Here is an 18,705-nt window from a genome sequence, read left to right as displayed (position 1 = left end):
TTTCCTGAATGTTCACATGTTATATATGTGTGCACAGAGAACGCTCACCAAATAAATTGTTTACTGGCTCAGTTTAAAAATAAAAATGATATAGTTTTTTATGGAGTGTGCCATTTCTGGAACCTCAAATAAAAAGGATAAAGATTCTTTCACTTCTCATTGAAAAGCATTACATTTTTGTTAGCATTTTACTTAAAATTTCTTGGCCCAGAAGATAAAAATTTATGGCCATAGATTAACTATTTTAATGATATGACATGGAAGCATCAAAACATTCTTTTCTACCTGTGGTGTTAGTATGATTGTCTTCTCAGAAAAGTAACGAAAACCACAATAAATCCCTGGATATGAAGTTTTTCCCCACCTCTTCTCTTTAGTTTAAATCTCAAAGGTAATACATATTTAGCAAGTAATCTGGTGCTCCATAAAGAATGTTTAAAATGTGGTGATCATTTAAAATATCTGCATGTATTTAATGGCTGATTATTATAGAAACCATGATTTAAAGTTAATATATTTTAAAAATTTACCTGGTGTCTACTTAGATTTAACAATATTCTTTAAACTATTTATGAAAACAATCACTATCTAAATATTTGCTCTCTGCTTTCATAACACAGTCACTTTTAGCTCTGCTTTCCACAAAACAATCACAACAAATTAAAGGCAAATCACTTACTGTCCTGTTACATTAGCTTGATGAAATTAGTGGCTAACAATGCTTGGCAAAAAGTGACAGTGCTTTCTTAACAGATTCACATAAATTTTTTTCTGGAGAAATTAAGAAGCATATCTTTATCGAAATATCCAAACTTTTCTTTCTGAGATAATATCTCCAAATCTCACCTATGGGTTTAATTGTCCTGCTCCCAAAATAGAAATAAGTAGCTAATGCAGTTCTTCAACTCACAAAGTTCTTGGTGGGGAGAGAAAATTTCTTACTTTTCTTAAAATTTTCCTGAGAAGATATATTGGTGGCAGAGAGGCAGGAAACAGACCTGGGACTATTTGCTTTTATAGCTAATGCTCTTTTCTTTCTATAATACTATCGCTTACCTAACTCCTTTTTAGGAAAAAATAAGATGCTCTGCCTTCCGACACCTCTTCCCCAACATATATTTTCTCTATATCATAAGTGGTAGGTGATATGAGTTGAATTCTCTGTCCCAAATTTTGGAAGTCCAAGAAGCTTCAGTACCTTAGAATGTGACCTTATTTGGAGACAGGATCTTTATAGAGGTAATCAAGTTAAAAGGAAGTCATTAGGGTAGGCCAGTCATTAAGAATATCAATATGTCCGGTATCCCTAGGGAAAGGGGAAACATGGACACAGATGTGAATAGAGGAAAGACAATGTAAAGAGACATAGAAGATGACTATAAACTAAGGAGAGAGGGCTGAAATAGATTCTTTCTTCACAGTCCTCACAAGGAATAAACCCTGACCACTCCTGGATCTTGGACTTCTAGTTTCACAATAAGACAATAGATTTCTATTGTATAAGCTACCTAGTTAGAGGTACGTTGTTCACTGGCTCTAGCAAACTGATATAGCAAACTTTAGAAAAGTTGAGAGGGTGACCTGTGCTAGTAAGTTTTCTGTTACTGTAACAGATACCTGAGACAATCCATTTACAAAGAGGAAAGGTTAATTTTGGCTGACAGTTTTAGAGGTTTCAGTCAATTGTCAGGTGACCCCATTGCTTTTGGGCCTGTGGTGAGGCAGTATATCTTTGTTTGATTGTTTATGAGCTATAAATAAAGCATAGACAAGGCATGGTGGTAGCATAATAAAGAAAAATCATTGAGTGCATCTTAGCAACAAGGACATTCCATGTTATGTAGAATATTCAATTAATTATTTGTTGAATGAATATATTAATGAATACTTTATTTTGGTCAAATTTTTCATTAAGCTGGTACTATGGGCTGAGGGGTTTACCACAAAATTTCACATGTTGAAGTCTTAATCCCTAGGACCTCAGAATCTGACTATATTTGGAGATAGGATCTATAAGAAGTTAATTAAATTAAAATGAGGTCATTAGGGTTGGCCTTAATTCAGTATGAATAGTGTCCTCATGAAAAAAAGAAATGTGGACACAATCTTTCAAGAGGAAGGTAATATGAAGACCTAGGCAGAGGATGGTCATCCACAAGTCCAGAAGAAGAGCCTGGATCCTTCCCTCAATGCCCTCAGCAGGAGCTAACCCTGCCCACACTTTGATCTCAGACTTCCAGTCTTCAGAGCTGTATGAAAACATATTTATATTGTTAAAAATCATACAATCTCTATGGACTTTGGCAGTCCTACAAAATTAATAGTGGTATACAAAATAAATTCTCTTTCAATTAAAAAGGTTTATGTTAAGATTTCTTACTACTTTATAACATTCAAAATTTTAAAGCTGTTCCAGGAGCATTATCATCCATTCTAAAATAATAAAATCAACTTAATGCATCGTATATATTTCCCTGGCCTCAGTCCTAGAAGAGGATCTACACCACACATCCTAGAAAATAAAAGAGGACTAATTGTTAATCAATTAGTTGATCTTTTGAAGAAGAAATGACATATAGGCAACATAGTTTCAGAGAGGAATACCAAATCTGAAATGTAGTAATTTCCTCAGAAGGTCCCAAATATTCCTTTTTCAACCAGTCTTTGGCAGGAAGTCAGAAGAAGAGTTAATAGCAATAGGTGAAACTAGTTTGTATTTTGTTATTTTTTTGGAAACTGTAGAAAGAAATCCTAAGAAGTCCAAGCTAAGAGCAAAGTCGTTAATTCTGCTTTTGTAAGGCTCCTAGCTAAAGGTGAGGAGGCAGAGTGGCCTCTCAACAGACCTATGATGGCAAACCACGCAGTCTCTCCCAAAGCTTCCTGTCATGTTTCTCTTCACTGCTGTAGACATGTTAATGTTAAGGCTTTATTTTAAGGATTTTATTGGGTATTGGGGTTGAATTCATTTTATGACAGTTCATCTTTCAGCTGGCCGGGGATGTACTCTCAGGGACTGACCTTGCCTTCCAACTGAGAAATCCATAGATCTCATTTATATTCATTTGGTTTCTCCAAAAATGACAAGCTAGGAAGACTCTATTGCGTTAAAATCAGGATTTTGATACGTTCAAATGCTTTTTAAAACTGGAAAATAAACAGAAACATGAAAATGATTTGGGTTTATATTACATTCTAAATATGGGTTAACTGTACAGAGGTATATAAACACATTAATTGTAATTGTAAATTACCATGTTGTGCAGGAAAACAGACATATGGCAGGTGTCTTCACTTACTAGCTACACTACAGCTCTTTAGCATTAATGGGCATCAGATTTAAAAAAAATATTTTCATTTTTAGCAGTCTTTCTCTCTTATATTTCCCAGTACTCCTCCATTTAGAAATCTGCCTTCTTTTATAGAAATACAAATGTGACTAAAAATGAAAAGGTTGTATTTACTCTTTAAAATATTGCTTTGTAATGAGAAATTGCTAGTTCAGAGACAAAGAAGAATATTTTTTTTAAATTCTAGATTTCATAGAGCCTTGCTTTAAAAATATTTCTTGGGGGCTGGGGTTGTATCTCAGTAACTCAATGGTAGAGCGCTTGCCTAGCATTGTGTGGAGCACTGGATGCGATTCTCAGCACCACACATAAATAAATAAAATAACGGTCCCTTGACAACTGAAAAAAAATCAAAAATATTTCTTGGATTTTTGTAAATATATATCTAATAAATATATATAAAAACAATTTAAAAAGTCATTAACAATACATAACCTTAAATTTTTTTCTATGTACTGTACATATTTTTTTTAAAAACAATATCACAAAGCTTAATAAGCTATTTTGCCTCATTCAACAATCTAGTCTAAACTTTCTATTTGTCAAAAACTGTGCAGTTCTATAACAGTTTTAACTATAACATCGTATTACACTTTAATTATTTAATCCTTTGCTGAACATGTAGGTTATTTCTAATATTTTGTTGTCAAAATTTTTAAATGCCATAGTGACCACCCTTATTGCTAAAATTATATCACAAATACACAAAATCTTCTTATCTTGAAATCATAGACCAAAAGAAAAACATATTTTAAAACTTTCTCGTAAGAATGACCTAGTATCCTTTCATTGAAGGTTGTACTGATTCACATACCAATAGGTGAAGTACCAAATATTTGTTTCTGTTACTTTGGCCACACTTATTTTTACACTGGTTAAATGATTCTAGTTTTTCATAACACCTGATAGAACAAAGCCACCTAACTCTATCTTTTAGTTTAGAATCACTTTGTCAAGTACTAACCCCTCATTACACTAGGATTTTATTGGAATGGTATAGTAGTTTTCACTTTAAAAACATTGTTCTACATAGATAATACCATTTTTTACTCTAAAAAGAATTCATCATGAACAGATTCTGCCAAGAAAACCAATACTGTTTAGTAAGCAAGACTATTTCTAGAAGAAAGCCATAAACAAAAGCAGCTAGTCTGAAAAATGAATCCCTGTGACACAGTTCCAGTATAATAAAGAAGGATATATAGATCATTCATTTCAAAAATATGAAATTATAGAAACAAGTGCTGATTCAAGAAAAAAAGTAATGGTCTGGAATAATAATAATAATAATAATAATAATAATCTAAACATCTCATGTTTTCTTAGACTATAGATAAAAAAACTTCTGGGAAGAGGAGAAATTATTATGTATGGTAAGAATGTAATTAAAGTGTTAAAGATTGATAAAAGTATAAGAACAAGAAAGGTAATAGTCAATGTAGTATTTGTTCCAAACTTGGAAGACTTACATAAAAAATGATTCAGGGATTTAATACTACACTGAGCTAGGGATATCCAGAAATCATTGGTTTACATGTATATATCTTTTAAAAAAATCTCTGAAAAAACACTGAAAAATTCAGTTAAACTGTTTATTCAGATAAACAGTTTCCTCTTCTCTCCCCTCCCCTCCCCTCCCCTCCTCTCCACTTATCTAGCATGTATGAGGCCATAGATTCTATTCCCAGCACCAAAAAACAATATTAACAAACCAACAAAGAAACATAAAAACTTTCTTCTTCTAAAGGAAATATAAGAAAATGGAAACATCTGATAAACAGTTTCAGAATGATGGTGAAGACCATTGAAACAAGTGGTTGGAATTAATTAATCAATTTTTTTGTACCAATGATTGAACCCAGGGGTTCAATCTCATCTGTTGAATCAAATCGGCATGTGCCACTGCACCCAGTGGAATTTGTTATTTAAATCAAGGTATCTGGTACATATGAAGACTTTGTACTGTTGCTGACATCTGCCTCTCTAACTACTGTACTGAAATTGTTCTCGTTAAAGCTATAAGTGGCATCCTTGAAATGAAAGAAAATCAAGAGTGTGGTGGTTTACATGTATATATCTTTTAAAAAATCTCTGAAAAAACACTGAAAAATTCAACATCAGTTTAATATAAAAGTTTTCCTAAGGTTTAGTCTTTTCTTCTTATAGCAAGTCAAGAAAACCAGGGGTGAAAAATCTCATTTCAAATTATGTAAAGGCTGATTAATGGCATGCACCAGTCAGTACTGATCTAAGCAGAGATGGAGCAGATATGTGAATGATGTAACTAGGCTGGGCTACAGACCATTAGTGTTACTCCCTGATATTAACAGTCCATCACAATTTCTTCAAATCTGCAGAGGTAGCAAAAGAATTGAAGGAGCAGCTTGGGTCAGTGGCTACTAATTTTTAGAAGCTGAATGCTTACAGGACAATCAGTTTACCCTCATCAAATACTACCTGATTTCTGTTGAAATATCTCCCCCCCAAAGCTTTCCAAAAGGGTTGTATAGGAAAAGGAAGGAATCAGCTTGTGCTGTGTGACTTTTAGTGGGATAATCCAATAGTAAGTGATTAATCATCTGTTGAATCAAAAGCTAAGCAATTAAGGTTTGATTTCGCTTACACTAACTTATGTGTATCCTTAGTACTCTCTCTTCAGACACTGACAAGAAAAAAAAGTATAAATTTGTCACACTGGATCTGTGTGGCATGTGTGTGCAGGGAAATGATCTCTCTGGGCTGCTATAAATCGTGGGGCAGAGACCAAGGCACTAATTCATCTTTACCCCGACATGAACTTGTGGACTCCATGTCATTGCATTTAGTTAAGGAGTCAGAAGAACTTATGTTACTAAACATTTTGGTTTTTCTTTAACAGATTTTTTCCTTTTAATTCTCTTTATTTTTTTGTTTATTTTGCTTTTGTTTTTGAGACAGGGCCTTGCTATGTTGCTGGGGCTATTTTTGAATTTCTTAAATTCAGTTGATCCTCTTACGACAGCCTCCCAAGTAGCCAGGACCACAGGCATATGCCACAACACTTAGCTTAAACATTTTCTTAAACAGAAATATAAAGAGCAGAGCCAGGTGTTATGGTGCATGCTTATAATCCCAGTGACTTGGGAGGCTGAGTCAGAAGGATGGCAGATTTCGGGCCAGCATCAGCCCAAAACTTAGCAAGGCCCTAAGCATTGTATTGAGACTCTGTCTTGGGAAAAAACAAAAAAACCCCAAAACTCTCAGGTTCAATCCTCAGTTATCCTCATCCCCAACAACAAAAATAAGAAATATTAAGAGCAGGAATTAAGTTTTCCTTGAGCAGTGATATAAGTTTCAAGGATAAAGAAGCTGCAGTATAGAAATGAATCTTCTCCATATGTGTGGGGCTCTATTTTAGACAGTGTCATGAGGGACACTAGACTATGGTAAACACTGTTCATTTGCACCTGTCTTGTGGCCATAAAATTTCCAATGTGATTAAGGACTCAATCTAATCTTATAGATTCATGTAATCTCTATACCTATCCATTGTCTACCTGAAATAATGAATATTTTGTGTTTTGAAAATTTGATTTGTGACAATTTGTTCTTTATCATTAGGCAATTTTAAAAAAGTCAGAAGAATGCAAGGACTTCATGCTTACCTGAATTTTTGTTTTTAAAGCACTGCAAAGCTGAGGTGTAACTGGGGCTGTTCCATGCTGTGGAGTATGGGAGATGTGATTTAAAACTTGGTTCCATTGCCTAGTGGTAGGTCACCTAATCTTACAAGGATGTTGTGAGAATGAGGATTATACCATCAAAGGGCCTAGATCCCCTAGTTGTGGGTGCAATGATGATGGCAGCACTGAGGAAGAAAGTAATGGCATTGTTATTATAATCCTATGAAATAGAAACAGGATATCTCCTCACAAGGAAGAGAATGTAGCACAGAAGATGCCAGAGTCCTAGGCATACTGCAGTACCCAGTGTCAGCCCTGCAAAAAAAGGCCTGGGTGCACACCACACTAACTTAGTGACATACTACAAAGTTGGTGTCTTCCCTACTCCTAGAGTGTGCAGCTCAAATAATTGCAGAGTGAATCTTTCCCTGCAGAGCTTGGAGTTCTGCTTTACCTCATTTTGGTGTTCAGGGGAGCTGAGAAGTATTTCGATGGTTCTGGCCATAACTACTGCTGATTGCCATATAAGCACAACAAAGGAAAGAAGAGGGTGAATAACTCCCACCCTTTGCTCTCTCCAAAGGGGACACAGCCTAAGAAGGCATGAAGAGAAATTCTGATTGGTATGGATTATGATCATCCACTCTTGCCTGTATAATAAAGTACCTTGGTGGAGAGGAAACTTTTATTTTTATTAAGATATTATTATTGCTGTTCTTTGTATTTGTATATGTTTATATATGTGTTTGCTTTTTCTCTTAATACCTAATGTTTTTTTTTCCTTTCCCTTTCCCCTACATTTTTATCTTTTCCTGTTTTCCCTCTTTATTGATTTATTTTTGGATGCAATACCTTTATTTTATTTATTTTTATGTGGTGCTGAGGATAGAACCCATGGTCTTGCACATGCTAGGCAAGTGCTCTACTGCTGAGCCACAACCCAAGCTCTCTTTATTGCTTTTTTAATGTTTAAAAAGTTCCTATTTTCCATTTAGTTCTATTTCTCCTCTGTTTTAACTTCTATTTTTTAAAATTATTTTTTTACCTTTTTGTTCATTCCAAGTACTTTTTGCCTGTTTGTTTTCTGTTGTTAATGGTGGTGTGGCTGATTTCATTTCTTTATACTTTATTATATTCTTTATTTTATTATCTGCTAGTTGTTTCCTTCTTTCTATGTGATCCTGGGGATCAAGCACAGCCACCATTTGAGTAGTTTGGATGGGGGTGCTGCTGCTGGCTAAACTTTCAGCCCAAGTCAGAAAAACTACACCTTACAATCTTACAATAGTCACAAAGAACCCCACTTGAACCTTGACAGACATTCAACTTACTTAAAAAAAACAAACAGGGAGTTAAGAGCCCCTAGTCATAGATTTTGTTCTAAGTAAGTACAGCAAGGAGTGGTGTGAAGTCATGTTCCTCGAAATTCACTACCATAGCAAGAGTAGAGAGGAATAACACAATGGTGTGGACAATGAATCTATGAGGGAGCTCAGCATAGATTGTTCCTATATCCTATCAGCCCACATATTGCTGACAAGATTGGAGGAATAACCACAGAGAGCGCACCTCACATATTCTACTGTTTACATCATGCCTGCCTGAACTACCAGAAGGACCATATTCTTGCCAGTCTTATACAGAAAGAAGGTCCTCCAGGCTCTGACACAGTATACATCATGTCAAAACCCTCTAAGCACAGCCAAAGAAGTCACAGGGAAACTATACTATAAAGTCCAAATGTAAATAAACTTATCATTACACAAGAAACCGATATCAAGAAAAGGTTGCTTATTAAGAAGGTTCTTACATTTAAATATACAAATATCAATATGGAAACACAAGAAAAATTAAAAACAAGACAATATGACAACCTAAAGTAAATAGATACATCTATCCTGACTGATTCCAAAGATACTGAAATGTATAAAATACTGGATGAAGAATTCTAAAGAATGATTTTTTAAAAGCTCAGTGAATTCCAAGAGGATACAAATTAACAGATGATTATGAAAAAGATGCAGGATATGGATGAGAAATTCAATGCAGAGATAGAGATTTTTAAAAAGAACCAAATGGAAATCAAGAAAATGAAAAGCTCAACAAGTCATTTTAAAAACTCATTTGAAAGCTTCACCAATAGACAGAATGTGTAGAATGAAAAAAAAAAACATCAGGACTTGAAGATAAGGTTGGGAAATTATCACATTCAGACAGTAATAAAGAAAAGAAAAGAAAAGAAAGAACAAACAGAATATATAGGATCTATGGTACACTATTTAAAGAACAAACATATGCATAATTCAAATAGATAAGAGACCTATAGACTGAAGACATATAAAACCCATTCTGTAGAATGACAGCATAAAATTTCCCAAATCTTGGCAACCACATGGACAACCAGGTACAAGAAGTATTTAGAACCCCAAATAGACATAACTAGAAAAGAATGCCTTCATTTTGCATTATAGTTAAACTGCAAAAAGCACAGAACAAAGAAAGCATATTAAAAGCTTCAAGAAAGAAGCACCAAGCCACATATAAAGGCAAATCTAACAGAGTAACAGCAGGTTTCTCAACAGAAATTCTAAATTAGGCCAGGAAAGCACGAAATGATGCATTTCAAAGTTTGAAAGAAAATAACTGCCAACTTAGATTACTTTATCCATCAAAGTTATTCTTCAGAATTGAAGTAGAAATAAAGACCTTACATGATAAGAACAAACTAAGGGAATTCATGACTAGTAAACCAATGAAAATTCTCTAGCCAGAAGAAGAAAAATGACAAACAATCATGAAGCATGGGGAAAATACATCTTACCAGAAGTGTAGAGAAGCACATGAGAATTTGGAAAGAAACATCACTAATACAGAAAACTATCAAGCTCTAAAATAAATTGGAGAGGAAATAACAAACAAAATATTCAAAACAACAGGAAGAAAAACAACAAAATGAGAGAAACATGTCAATAATAAAATGTAAATGATGTTAATTCTCCAATTAAAGATATAGACAGGCTGGGTGAATTAAAAATAAGACCCAACAACATGCTGCCTGCAAAAAATTTGCCTCACCAGAAAAGACAAAGGCCCAAAATTTAAGAGTAAAAAATGATATTCTAAGAAAATGGAAGCTGAAAGAAAGCAGAGTAGCTATACTAATGTCTGATAAAAAAGACTTTCAGCCAAATCAGTTAGAAAAGACAAAATCACTATATACTGACAAAGGGAACAATTCTTTAAGAGGATATAATGATTATGAATATTCATGTACTGAACATGGAGTATCCAATTTTATAAAACAAACATCATAAGATGTGAAGGGAGAGATAGGCCCCAATATAATAATGAGTAACTTCATTACTCAACTCTTACCAACAGACAGATTATCCAGGTGAAAGAAATCAACAAAGAAACAACAGAGATAAATTACACTAGGATCAAATGAACTTTAAAGATATCTACTGAATATCCCATTCAAGAGTGGCAGGACACACCTTTTACATAAGCACATGGAACTTTTTTCCAAAATAGATCATATATTAGGCCATAAAGCAGTCTTAGCAAATTTAAAAATGTTGAAATAATTTTTTGCATCTTATCACATCATAGTGAAATGAGATCAACAGCAAGAAAAACTATAAAAATCATACCAATGCATGGAGATTGAATTATACACTTCTGAACAAATAGCAGGTTTTTGAAGAAATCAGGGTGGGGGAGATTAAAAATTTCCTAGAATGAAATGAAAATGGAAACACAAAACACAAAGCTTGTGTGACATAGCAAATGTAGAACTAAGGGGAAAGTTTATACTTATGAGAGAGGGAGAGAGCTCAAATAAATGACTTAATGATGCATTTCAAAGTCTTAGAAAACCAAGAACAAACTAAATTCAAAATAAATAGAAGGAAAGAAATAACAAAGATCAGGACAGACAAAAATGAAATAGATACTAAAAGGATGATATAAAGTATCATTAAAACAAAGACTTAATTCTTTTAAAAGATAAAATTGACAAATCCTTAGCTAAAGAGAAAGAAAACTCAAAAAGTACCACTAGAGATGAAAAAGAGGATATTACAATAGATACCATCAAAATCAACAGGACTATTAGGGAATAATTAAAAAAAAAACTATATGCCCATAAACTATAAGATCTAAAAGAAATGGACAAGTTTCTGGACATATATGACCCATCAAAACTGAACCAAGAGGATATAAACTAAGCAGATCAATAACTATGAATGACACTGAAGCAGTAATAAAAAGTCTCCCAGCAAAGAACTGGACAGATTCACTGCTGAATTTTACTGGACTTTCAAATGCACTTCAAACTATTCCATAACACAGAAATGGATGGAACACTTCGAAACTCAATTTGTGAAGACATTATTATCCTGCTGTCCAAAATTGATAAGGACACAACAACAACAACAAAACAAAACCAAATTAAAAAAAAAAAAACAACTATAGGTCAATATCCTTGGTGAACATGGATAAAAAAAATCCTCAATAAACACTTGAAAATTGAATTCAAGAGCATACTAAAATGAGTACACACTAATGATCAAGTGGTTTAATTCCAGGAATGCAAAATTGATTCAACATTCACAAATCAATAATATAGCACACAAATATAATCAAAGATAAAAATCACAAAATCATCTCAACAGATGCAGAAAAAGCCTTTGATAAAATCTAATATCCATTCATGATAAAATCCCTGAATAAATTAGGTATAGAAGGATGATATGTACTGATAAAGGGAACAATTCTTTAAGAAGATATAATGATTGTAAATATTCATGTACTGAACATGGAGCACCCAATTTTATAAAACAAACACCATAGGATGTGAAGGGAGAGATAGGCTCCAATACAATAATGAGTAACCCATAGCCAACATTATACTGAATGGGATAAAACTGAAAACATTTTCTCTAAAATCAGGACTACCAGAAGAGTGTCCAGTCTTACCACTCTTACTCAATATAGTAATTGAAATTTTAGACAGAGCAATTAAAAATTAAGTAAATGAAAGAAATCATAGGTATGCAAATAGGAAAGGATGAAGTCAAATACTTTTTTTTTTTTTTGCTGACAGAGTGATTCTATATTTAGAAAAGCCCAAAGACTTCACCAAAAGACTTAGAACAGATAAATTCAGCAAAGTAGCAGGACACAAAGTCAACATACAAAAATTAGTAGCTTTTGAAAATACCAGTAATGAGCTCACTGAGAAAGAAATCAGGAAAACAATACCATTACAACAAATACACACACACACACACACACACACACACACACACCCTAACAAAGACTAGGAATAACCCTAACCAAGGAGATGAAAGACCTCTATCATAAAAATCATAAAATACTGAAGAAAGTAATTAAAGAAGATGCTAGCAGGTGGAAAGACCATATTCATAGAATGGGAAGATTAAAGTTAAAATTGTCACACTACTGAAAGTGATGTATATATTCAGTGCAATCCCCATGAAAATACCAATGACATTCTCTACAGAATGTAGAAACAATCATTTAAAAATTCATATTGAAGCACAAAGACCCTGAATAGCCAAAGCAACCAACCTTCAGCAAAAAGAGCAATGCTGGAGGCAATCCAACACTTGATTTCAAATTATACAGCATAGCCATTGTAACAAAAATGACATGGTATTGGCATAAAAACAGATCAGTGAGATAGAATAGAGGACTCAGAAATAAACCTATACATTTTCAGCCAACCGACTCTCAATGAAGGTACTAAAAACATGCACAGGAGAAAAGATAGCATCTTTACCAAAGACCCAGAAAGGTACATATTGCAAATTTTCTCTTATGTATGGAAAAAAAAGATAATCTAGAAGTATAAGAGAGACTACTATGGAAGGGGAAGGAGATTCAGGGGAGGGGGAGACAAAGGGGAGAAAGGAGGGTGGACATGATCAAAACATGATACATATATGTATGGAAATGCCATAGTGAAACTCATTAATTTGTACAATGCATTAAAAGTTATGATAAATATATGTCTAGACAAATTCCTTGCAAGACTTACTAAGGAAAAAGAAAAGGCAAAAACTGATAAGATTAATAAGTAAAAAAGAATTCATAACCACAGATATGTAGGAATAGAATTATAAGACAGATAATACTTGCATATGTGTGGCAGTAAATCTGAAAGAAGATTTTGGTTTTTGCTTTTTGGTGCTGGGGATTAAACCCAGGTTGTTGTGCATGCTAAGCATGAACTCTACCACTGACTTAACATTCCCAGCCCTAAACAGGGATTATGATTTACACTGAGAATACGATAATCAAAACTGATGAAAATGAATGTGGAAGAGTAGAAAAGAACCAATATCAGTGAAAATGTTGGAGATTTAAGATGTACAATAGCAAAAGCAAACAGGAGTTATATTAAGTATCACAAACATACTCTCACAAGTATTTCTGAATTTAGAAGAAAGTATAGAAAATTTTCAGGGGACAAACCAAATGGAGCTGAACCCAGAGAAGTATGCTGGAGGTGGGGCTGAAGCTACAGTTGTTCAGCTTGTCAATCTCAGTAATAAAGGGGTTTAGAATAGAGTGACTTCAGCCTCAGGATAGGAGATAAACTCAAGGGACGGCATAAAGTGGACAGTTCAACTGAGACCCTCCACACAAAGCTGGGGCACTGAAAATAAAAACGTGAATTAGAAAAAAAGATAGCTTCCAAGTAAACTCATGTGTTTCAGCAAGGGCTCTGGGTGGGTTGTGTGTACTCCTTTCCTATGCTATTCTCAAGCCTTTCTGCAGGGGATATTATTATCCTGGATTTTATGTTTATGCAAAGTGCTGATGGTTTTTAATTTAAAAAATGGTATATTGAAGTAGTCTTCCTGACTTGATTTGACTCAGTATTGTGTTTATGAGAAAAAAAAAATCAAATCCACTGCTTCCTGATAACCAGAAGAAACAGACACAATCTTCGATGAATTAAAGAAAAAAAAAAAAAAAGAAACAAAATATAGAAACTAACTATATATTGTAATATGCCTTCAAATCAATATTAGGGAAAAACAATGCAGTTGTAAACTTCAACTTTCCTCCCAATTTTTTCCTAAACAATTCCCACCCTCATTCCCTGGTACATATTCTTAACAAAAGGCTAATGGCCCTGAAATGAATCCCAGGGACTTCCCCAGCTTTCCCTTTCCCTCCCTCTCTTATCTTCCCCAATGGGACAGGCCCCTCAGCTTGAAAGCCTGGGGAGGCCCAGAGTAGTGGCCGGGGCACAGAGGAGGGCTCCTCCCCAAGGAAAACGGGTAGAGGAGTACATGGGTGTAAGGTAGGACCCTCCATAGTGGGGGAAATCAAAATGGAGCCCTGGTGCCAGGGGAAAGCACACTGGTGGCCCTGGGAAAGGAGGGCCGGCCATTCCCACATTCTCCAGTGGGAAGGCGTCGTTGATTGGCCGACTGCCCATCTGGTTCCGGTTATAGAACCAAATTTGGACCAAGTCCTTCTGCAGCCGGAGGTGCCCAGCGATGCGGCTGATTTGCTGGGGTGTAGGCTTTGGGCACTGCAGGAAGAGTTTCTCCAGGTTGTTTCTGATTCGTCTCTCCCTGCTTGCCCGTCTCCGCTTCCGAGCTTGCTGCAGAATCATCTCCATTTTGCATAAGCCCAGAAGGTTCTTGGCATCCACTTCCTCTAGCCACATTTTCAGCAGCGGCTGTAGCTTCCACATGTTGGCGAGGCTGAGCTGCTGGGCCTCGAAGCGGCATATGGTTGTCTGGCTGAGTACCTTTCCAAACATAGCTCCCACGGCGAACCCCACATCCGCCTGCGAATACCCTAGGGTCATCCTCTTCAGTTTCAGCTCCTTAGCCAGCTGCTCCATCTCCTTTTTAATAGCTAAGACATCTTCGGGCAGCGCCAGTTTCGGGACGCTCCGCAGAGCAATGTAAGGTCCAGAACAAGTGCCCTCGGGGGGCCTCTGGCACCAGACTCCTATTTCGCCAGCTCCACAGGAGGTCATCCTGCCCCGGAATTCATAAGGCAGGGGACCCAGAGGCATCCCCCACATGTCAGGGCCTGGGAAAATGCCTGGCCCAACTCCTGGCGGGACCATCATCCTGCCAGGAGCCACCTGGGCACTCAATAAGGTTGGAGTGTCAACCCTCATGGACACTGGCCCTCCGGAGCCACCCCCGCCACTGGATTGAAGGGGGTTCAAGTTTGAGGTCCTGGGTCCTGCCATGGGGTAGGCCGGCTCTCCCAGCAAGAGTCTGGTAGGAACTGATGGCTCTCGAGGACTGAAACAGCTACCAGCCTTGCCCTCGAGCCCCGCCCCCAGGGTGGGCAGCAGACAGAGTGGCAAGCAAGAGGGCTAAGGGTGTGTTTTATTTTGTGTGCAGAAGTGGGATATCTCGCAAATCCATTCAATGGTAACTCCTCAGGTCTTTGAGGTTAAGGGAGTGAGTCCCTCTATCTGAGCATTATTCTCAACTCCTACCAAGGTACAACCTGGAGTTCTGGCCCTCCAAGTGGTTTGGGGATCTTTAGTCGGAGCCTCCATCTATCCCTGAATGCAACTCAGGTATTTACTTATAGCTCTTCAGAAACTCTGACATCTAATCCCTTTCTCCCACATCCTCTGAACTGTCTCTTGGCTTCACAAATATTAATTAAACATCCACATGACAGGTCTAAGGGCGACCTTGTGATCCATTAACTATTCCGTCTTTACTGTCTTTATTGCCAAAAGTACTGCCAACAGTCCCTTCTTTGAACATCCTCAGTCCCAGTGCCCTATGAAATCTAGACACATGTACTTGAATTTCTAGATAACATCAGTTTACTGCCTCAGATTCTACCCCACCCCCATACTCGACCAGATTCCACTCTCTCATTAGGGTGGAGTTTCTTAACTAATTCCATGTTTCTCCCACTAGCCCTGCAAAAGTCCTCATAAAACAGAGACCTACCTTTGTTTTTTTTCTCCTTCTGGATACAGGTCTCTGGACTGTACTTGCTGTTTCCCCCATAAGGATATTCCCTGCAGTATCTAACTTAACAACATCAGGTTCCTCTATCTGTGACCACTCTCCCACTAAAGACCAAAGGATCTTAATTTGTACCTCCATTATGCCCTAACTACAGCATCCAGTCCTAAGAAATCTAAGGAGGGAGGAGAAAGAAAATATCTGACCTAAGGTTTAACATTGTCAAGGAAGAAAAGGACAGTGACTTTGGTGGGATGATCTCAGCCTCTTACTCCTTCATTCTTTAACCCAATCATGATATGGCCTTGTCTCCATACACATCCACTGAACGGGATCTTCTTGAAGTCACTGATACACTTCCAAATGTCAAATCCAATAGCATTTAAAAAATTCTCATCCTACTCATTTTCTCTGTAGTTTCTGACACACACTTCTTTTTGTTGCTTCTCCTTTTAAAATTTATATGAGATGCCAGTAACAGCCAAATATGTATTCCAACCCTGATACTCTTCTAATATCCAGTCCTGTATTTCCACTGCCCCAAATAAGATTCATTTTTCTGAGCTTCTAAATCTGCCACCCAACTTCCAGGGACTTATAAGCTGGTTAATGGCATTACCACCCACTCAGCCACCCACACTTAAGCCCTGGAGTTGTTCTTGACCTTTCCCATATTCCACAGAACACCAAATCTTATAAACTAGTTCTCCTAAAGCAATTAAACTCTACCATCTCCACGTGAGCCTCATTTACTAACTTAATTCAAGCCACATAATTTCTCATCTGTAAAATCACAATAATCTTATAACTGGCTTCTTGTGCTTCTTATTTAGATTCATCCTGCATACTATTGCTAGGGATAATTTTCCAAATACCAAATCATACCTATCAAAACATATCCATACCAAGCAAAAGTATGTGTTATTTTCTTCTTAAACTATCTTCAAAATCTAGTCCCTCTTTTCCCAGTTGACAAAGTGGGCATTTACATTCTTGAACATGATACATGTGGCTCTACACCCTTTGGTCCCTTGATACTCCATATTTCAGCAAAGATTATCTCATATTGCATATAAATGCTGCCCTTTTATGCCCATTATGTCCTTTGTTCACGTTGTTCCTTCTGTCTGAAATAGTTTCCCCTACTTCTTGGTCTTATTCTTTCATATCATTCAGCATTCTACTCAAATATTATCTAATTAGAGATGATGTCCCTGAATTTAAAAAATTTGCATCCCTGCTACTCTCTGTTCCTTTTCTGAAAAGACTTTTATTTTTTGGTATAACATGTATCATCACTATATATATATATATATATATATATATATATATATATATATATATATTCATTTATTGTGTTTCTGTACTGCCAAGAGGGACTCTATCTGGTTCACTGCTGTGTCTACAGTGTTTGCCATAGTATCAGGCACATTAAAAAGTGCTCTGTAAGTATTTGTGGAAAAAAATGAAGTATGCTGTGCTTCCCATCACTCTTAAGACTCAGTTTAGGTGTCATCTGATGTGAGCCTTACCTCAGGCAGACAAGAGTTTGTTACTGCCTTTGTGGTACTCCCATTGTACTTAATATATTTTTTATTGTAATATTACCAGTAACAATGTTACTATCAGTAAATATCAGTAGTTATTTATTTTATGTCTTTATCTCTCTAGATAGGGTATGTAGGGGTTATAAAGCCTGGAACATAACTGATATAGTGCTCAATGTTTGCTTCAAGTATGATAATACTTTATAATTCTTAAAATAATGTCCATTTAATTCTAGTCTAAAATGAGAACCTTGACCTTCCCAGGTGCCTCTCCATCTTTTCTTTCTCATATCAGAATAAGGCCTTTATGTACTTCTTCCTAGAAGAGGGTAGTAGCCTAACATTAAATCAAACTCAATAGTTGTAGATAGGTCTTGAAACAATGGCAGTGGGAGAAGAAGAATCAGGGAATCAACTGCCATCTCCATAGACTATGTATCTGATTCATTTGTGGTATTATTTGCACTTACAACCTCTGCTAGAATGTATGCTGGTTAAAGGCAGAATCCTTGTCTGTCTGTTTACCATTAGATCCTCAGCACCTGGAACCATATCTGGCATATAATGGGAAACCAAGAAATAGTCATTTAAGATTTAAAAATGAATCTTTGCAGCATTAATGGTAAAAAGAATTAGGTTTTAAGATAATAGTCTATGAAAAACAGTTTGGAATACACAGAATTCTGTTTAAAATAATTTTGCTGGTATTTACTCTTTCTATGTTATACCTACAAGCGATTTTTTTTTCAAAATCACAAAACAACCAGTGTCTGCCAAACAGAATGAAAAGTAGACCATGAAGACATATGAAAGAGAGCAATTACATACTAATAACATTAAAAACAGCCCATCTGCACAAGAGAACCACAAAGAAAAAATACATTAGTTGTTTAGAAACAAGAGTTGAATAAAAATGTTTTCAGTGAATTGGAAAAAAGTAAGTCTACATGAATTTGAACTAAGGCTTGTTATATTAATGTGTTAAGACATAGTGACTCAAAACATTGACAAAACTGAAAAGTAAAGCTATATTAATTTGATGGGGTTTGAAATTAACTTGGGTGCTCTTAGTGAAGACTTTCTCTGTACTTGGTTAGATCTGATTGGCCGATGTTTGCATCTCCTGGTTAATGCATAGAAACCACTAAGAAAA

At 35.9% G+C, this 18,705-nt stretch overlaps 2 protein-coding genes across 11 annotated transcripts in view; both read right to left on the bottom strand.

The window, feature by feature from the left end:
• Positions 1–18,705, bottom strand: part of Arb2a (ARB2 cotranscriptional regulator A) — a 460,304-nt gene that overhangs the window by 103,655 nt on the left and 337,944 nt on the right. The window lies entirely within an intron of this gene.
• Pou5f2 (POU domain class 5, transcription factor 2) lies at positions 14,253–15,260 on the bottom strand. The gene has a single exon (XM_076857022.1). The coding sequence runs from the start codon at positions 15,258–15,260 to the stop codon at positions 14,253–14,255; it is 1,008 nt and encodes a 335-aa protein (XP_076713137.1).

Source organism: Callospermophilus lateralis, chromosome 5, assembly GCF_048772815.1.
Source record: "Callospermophilus lateralis isolate mCalLat2 chromosome 5, mCalLat2.hap1, whole genome shotgun sequence".
NCBI lineage: Eukaryota > Metazoa > Chordata > Mammalia > Rodentia > Sciuridae > Callospermophilus > Callospermophilus lateralis.
This window is presented reverse-complemented; position numbering and strand designations above follow the sequence as displayed.

Coding starts and splice junctions, on each gene's coding strand:
- Pou5f2 (XM_076857022.1), bottom strand. CDS start 15,260: ATGGCAGGACCCAGGACCTCAAACTTGAACCCCCTTCAATCCAGTGGC.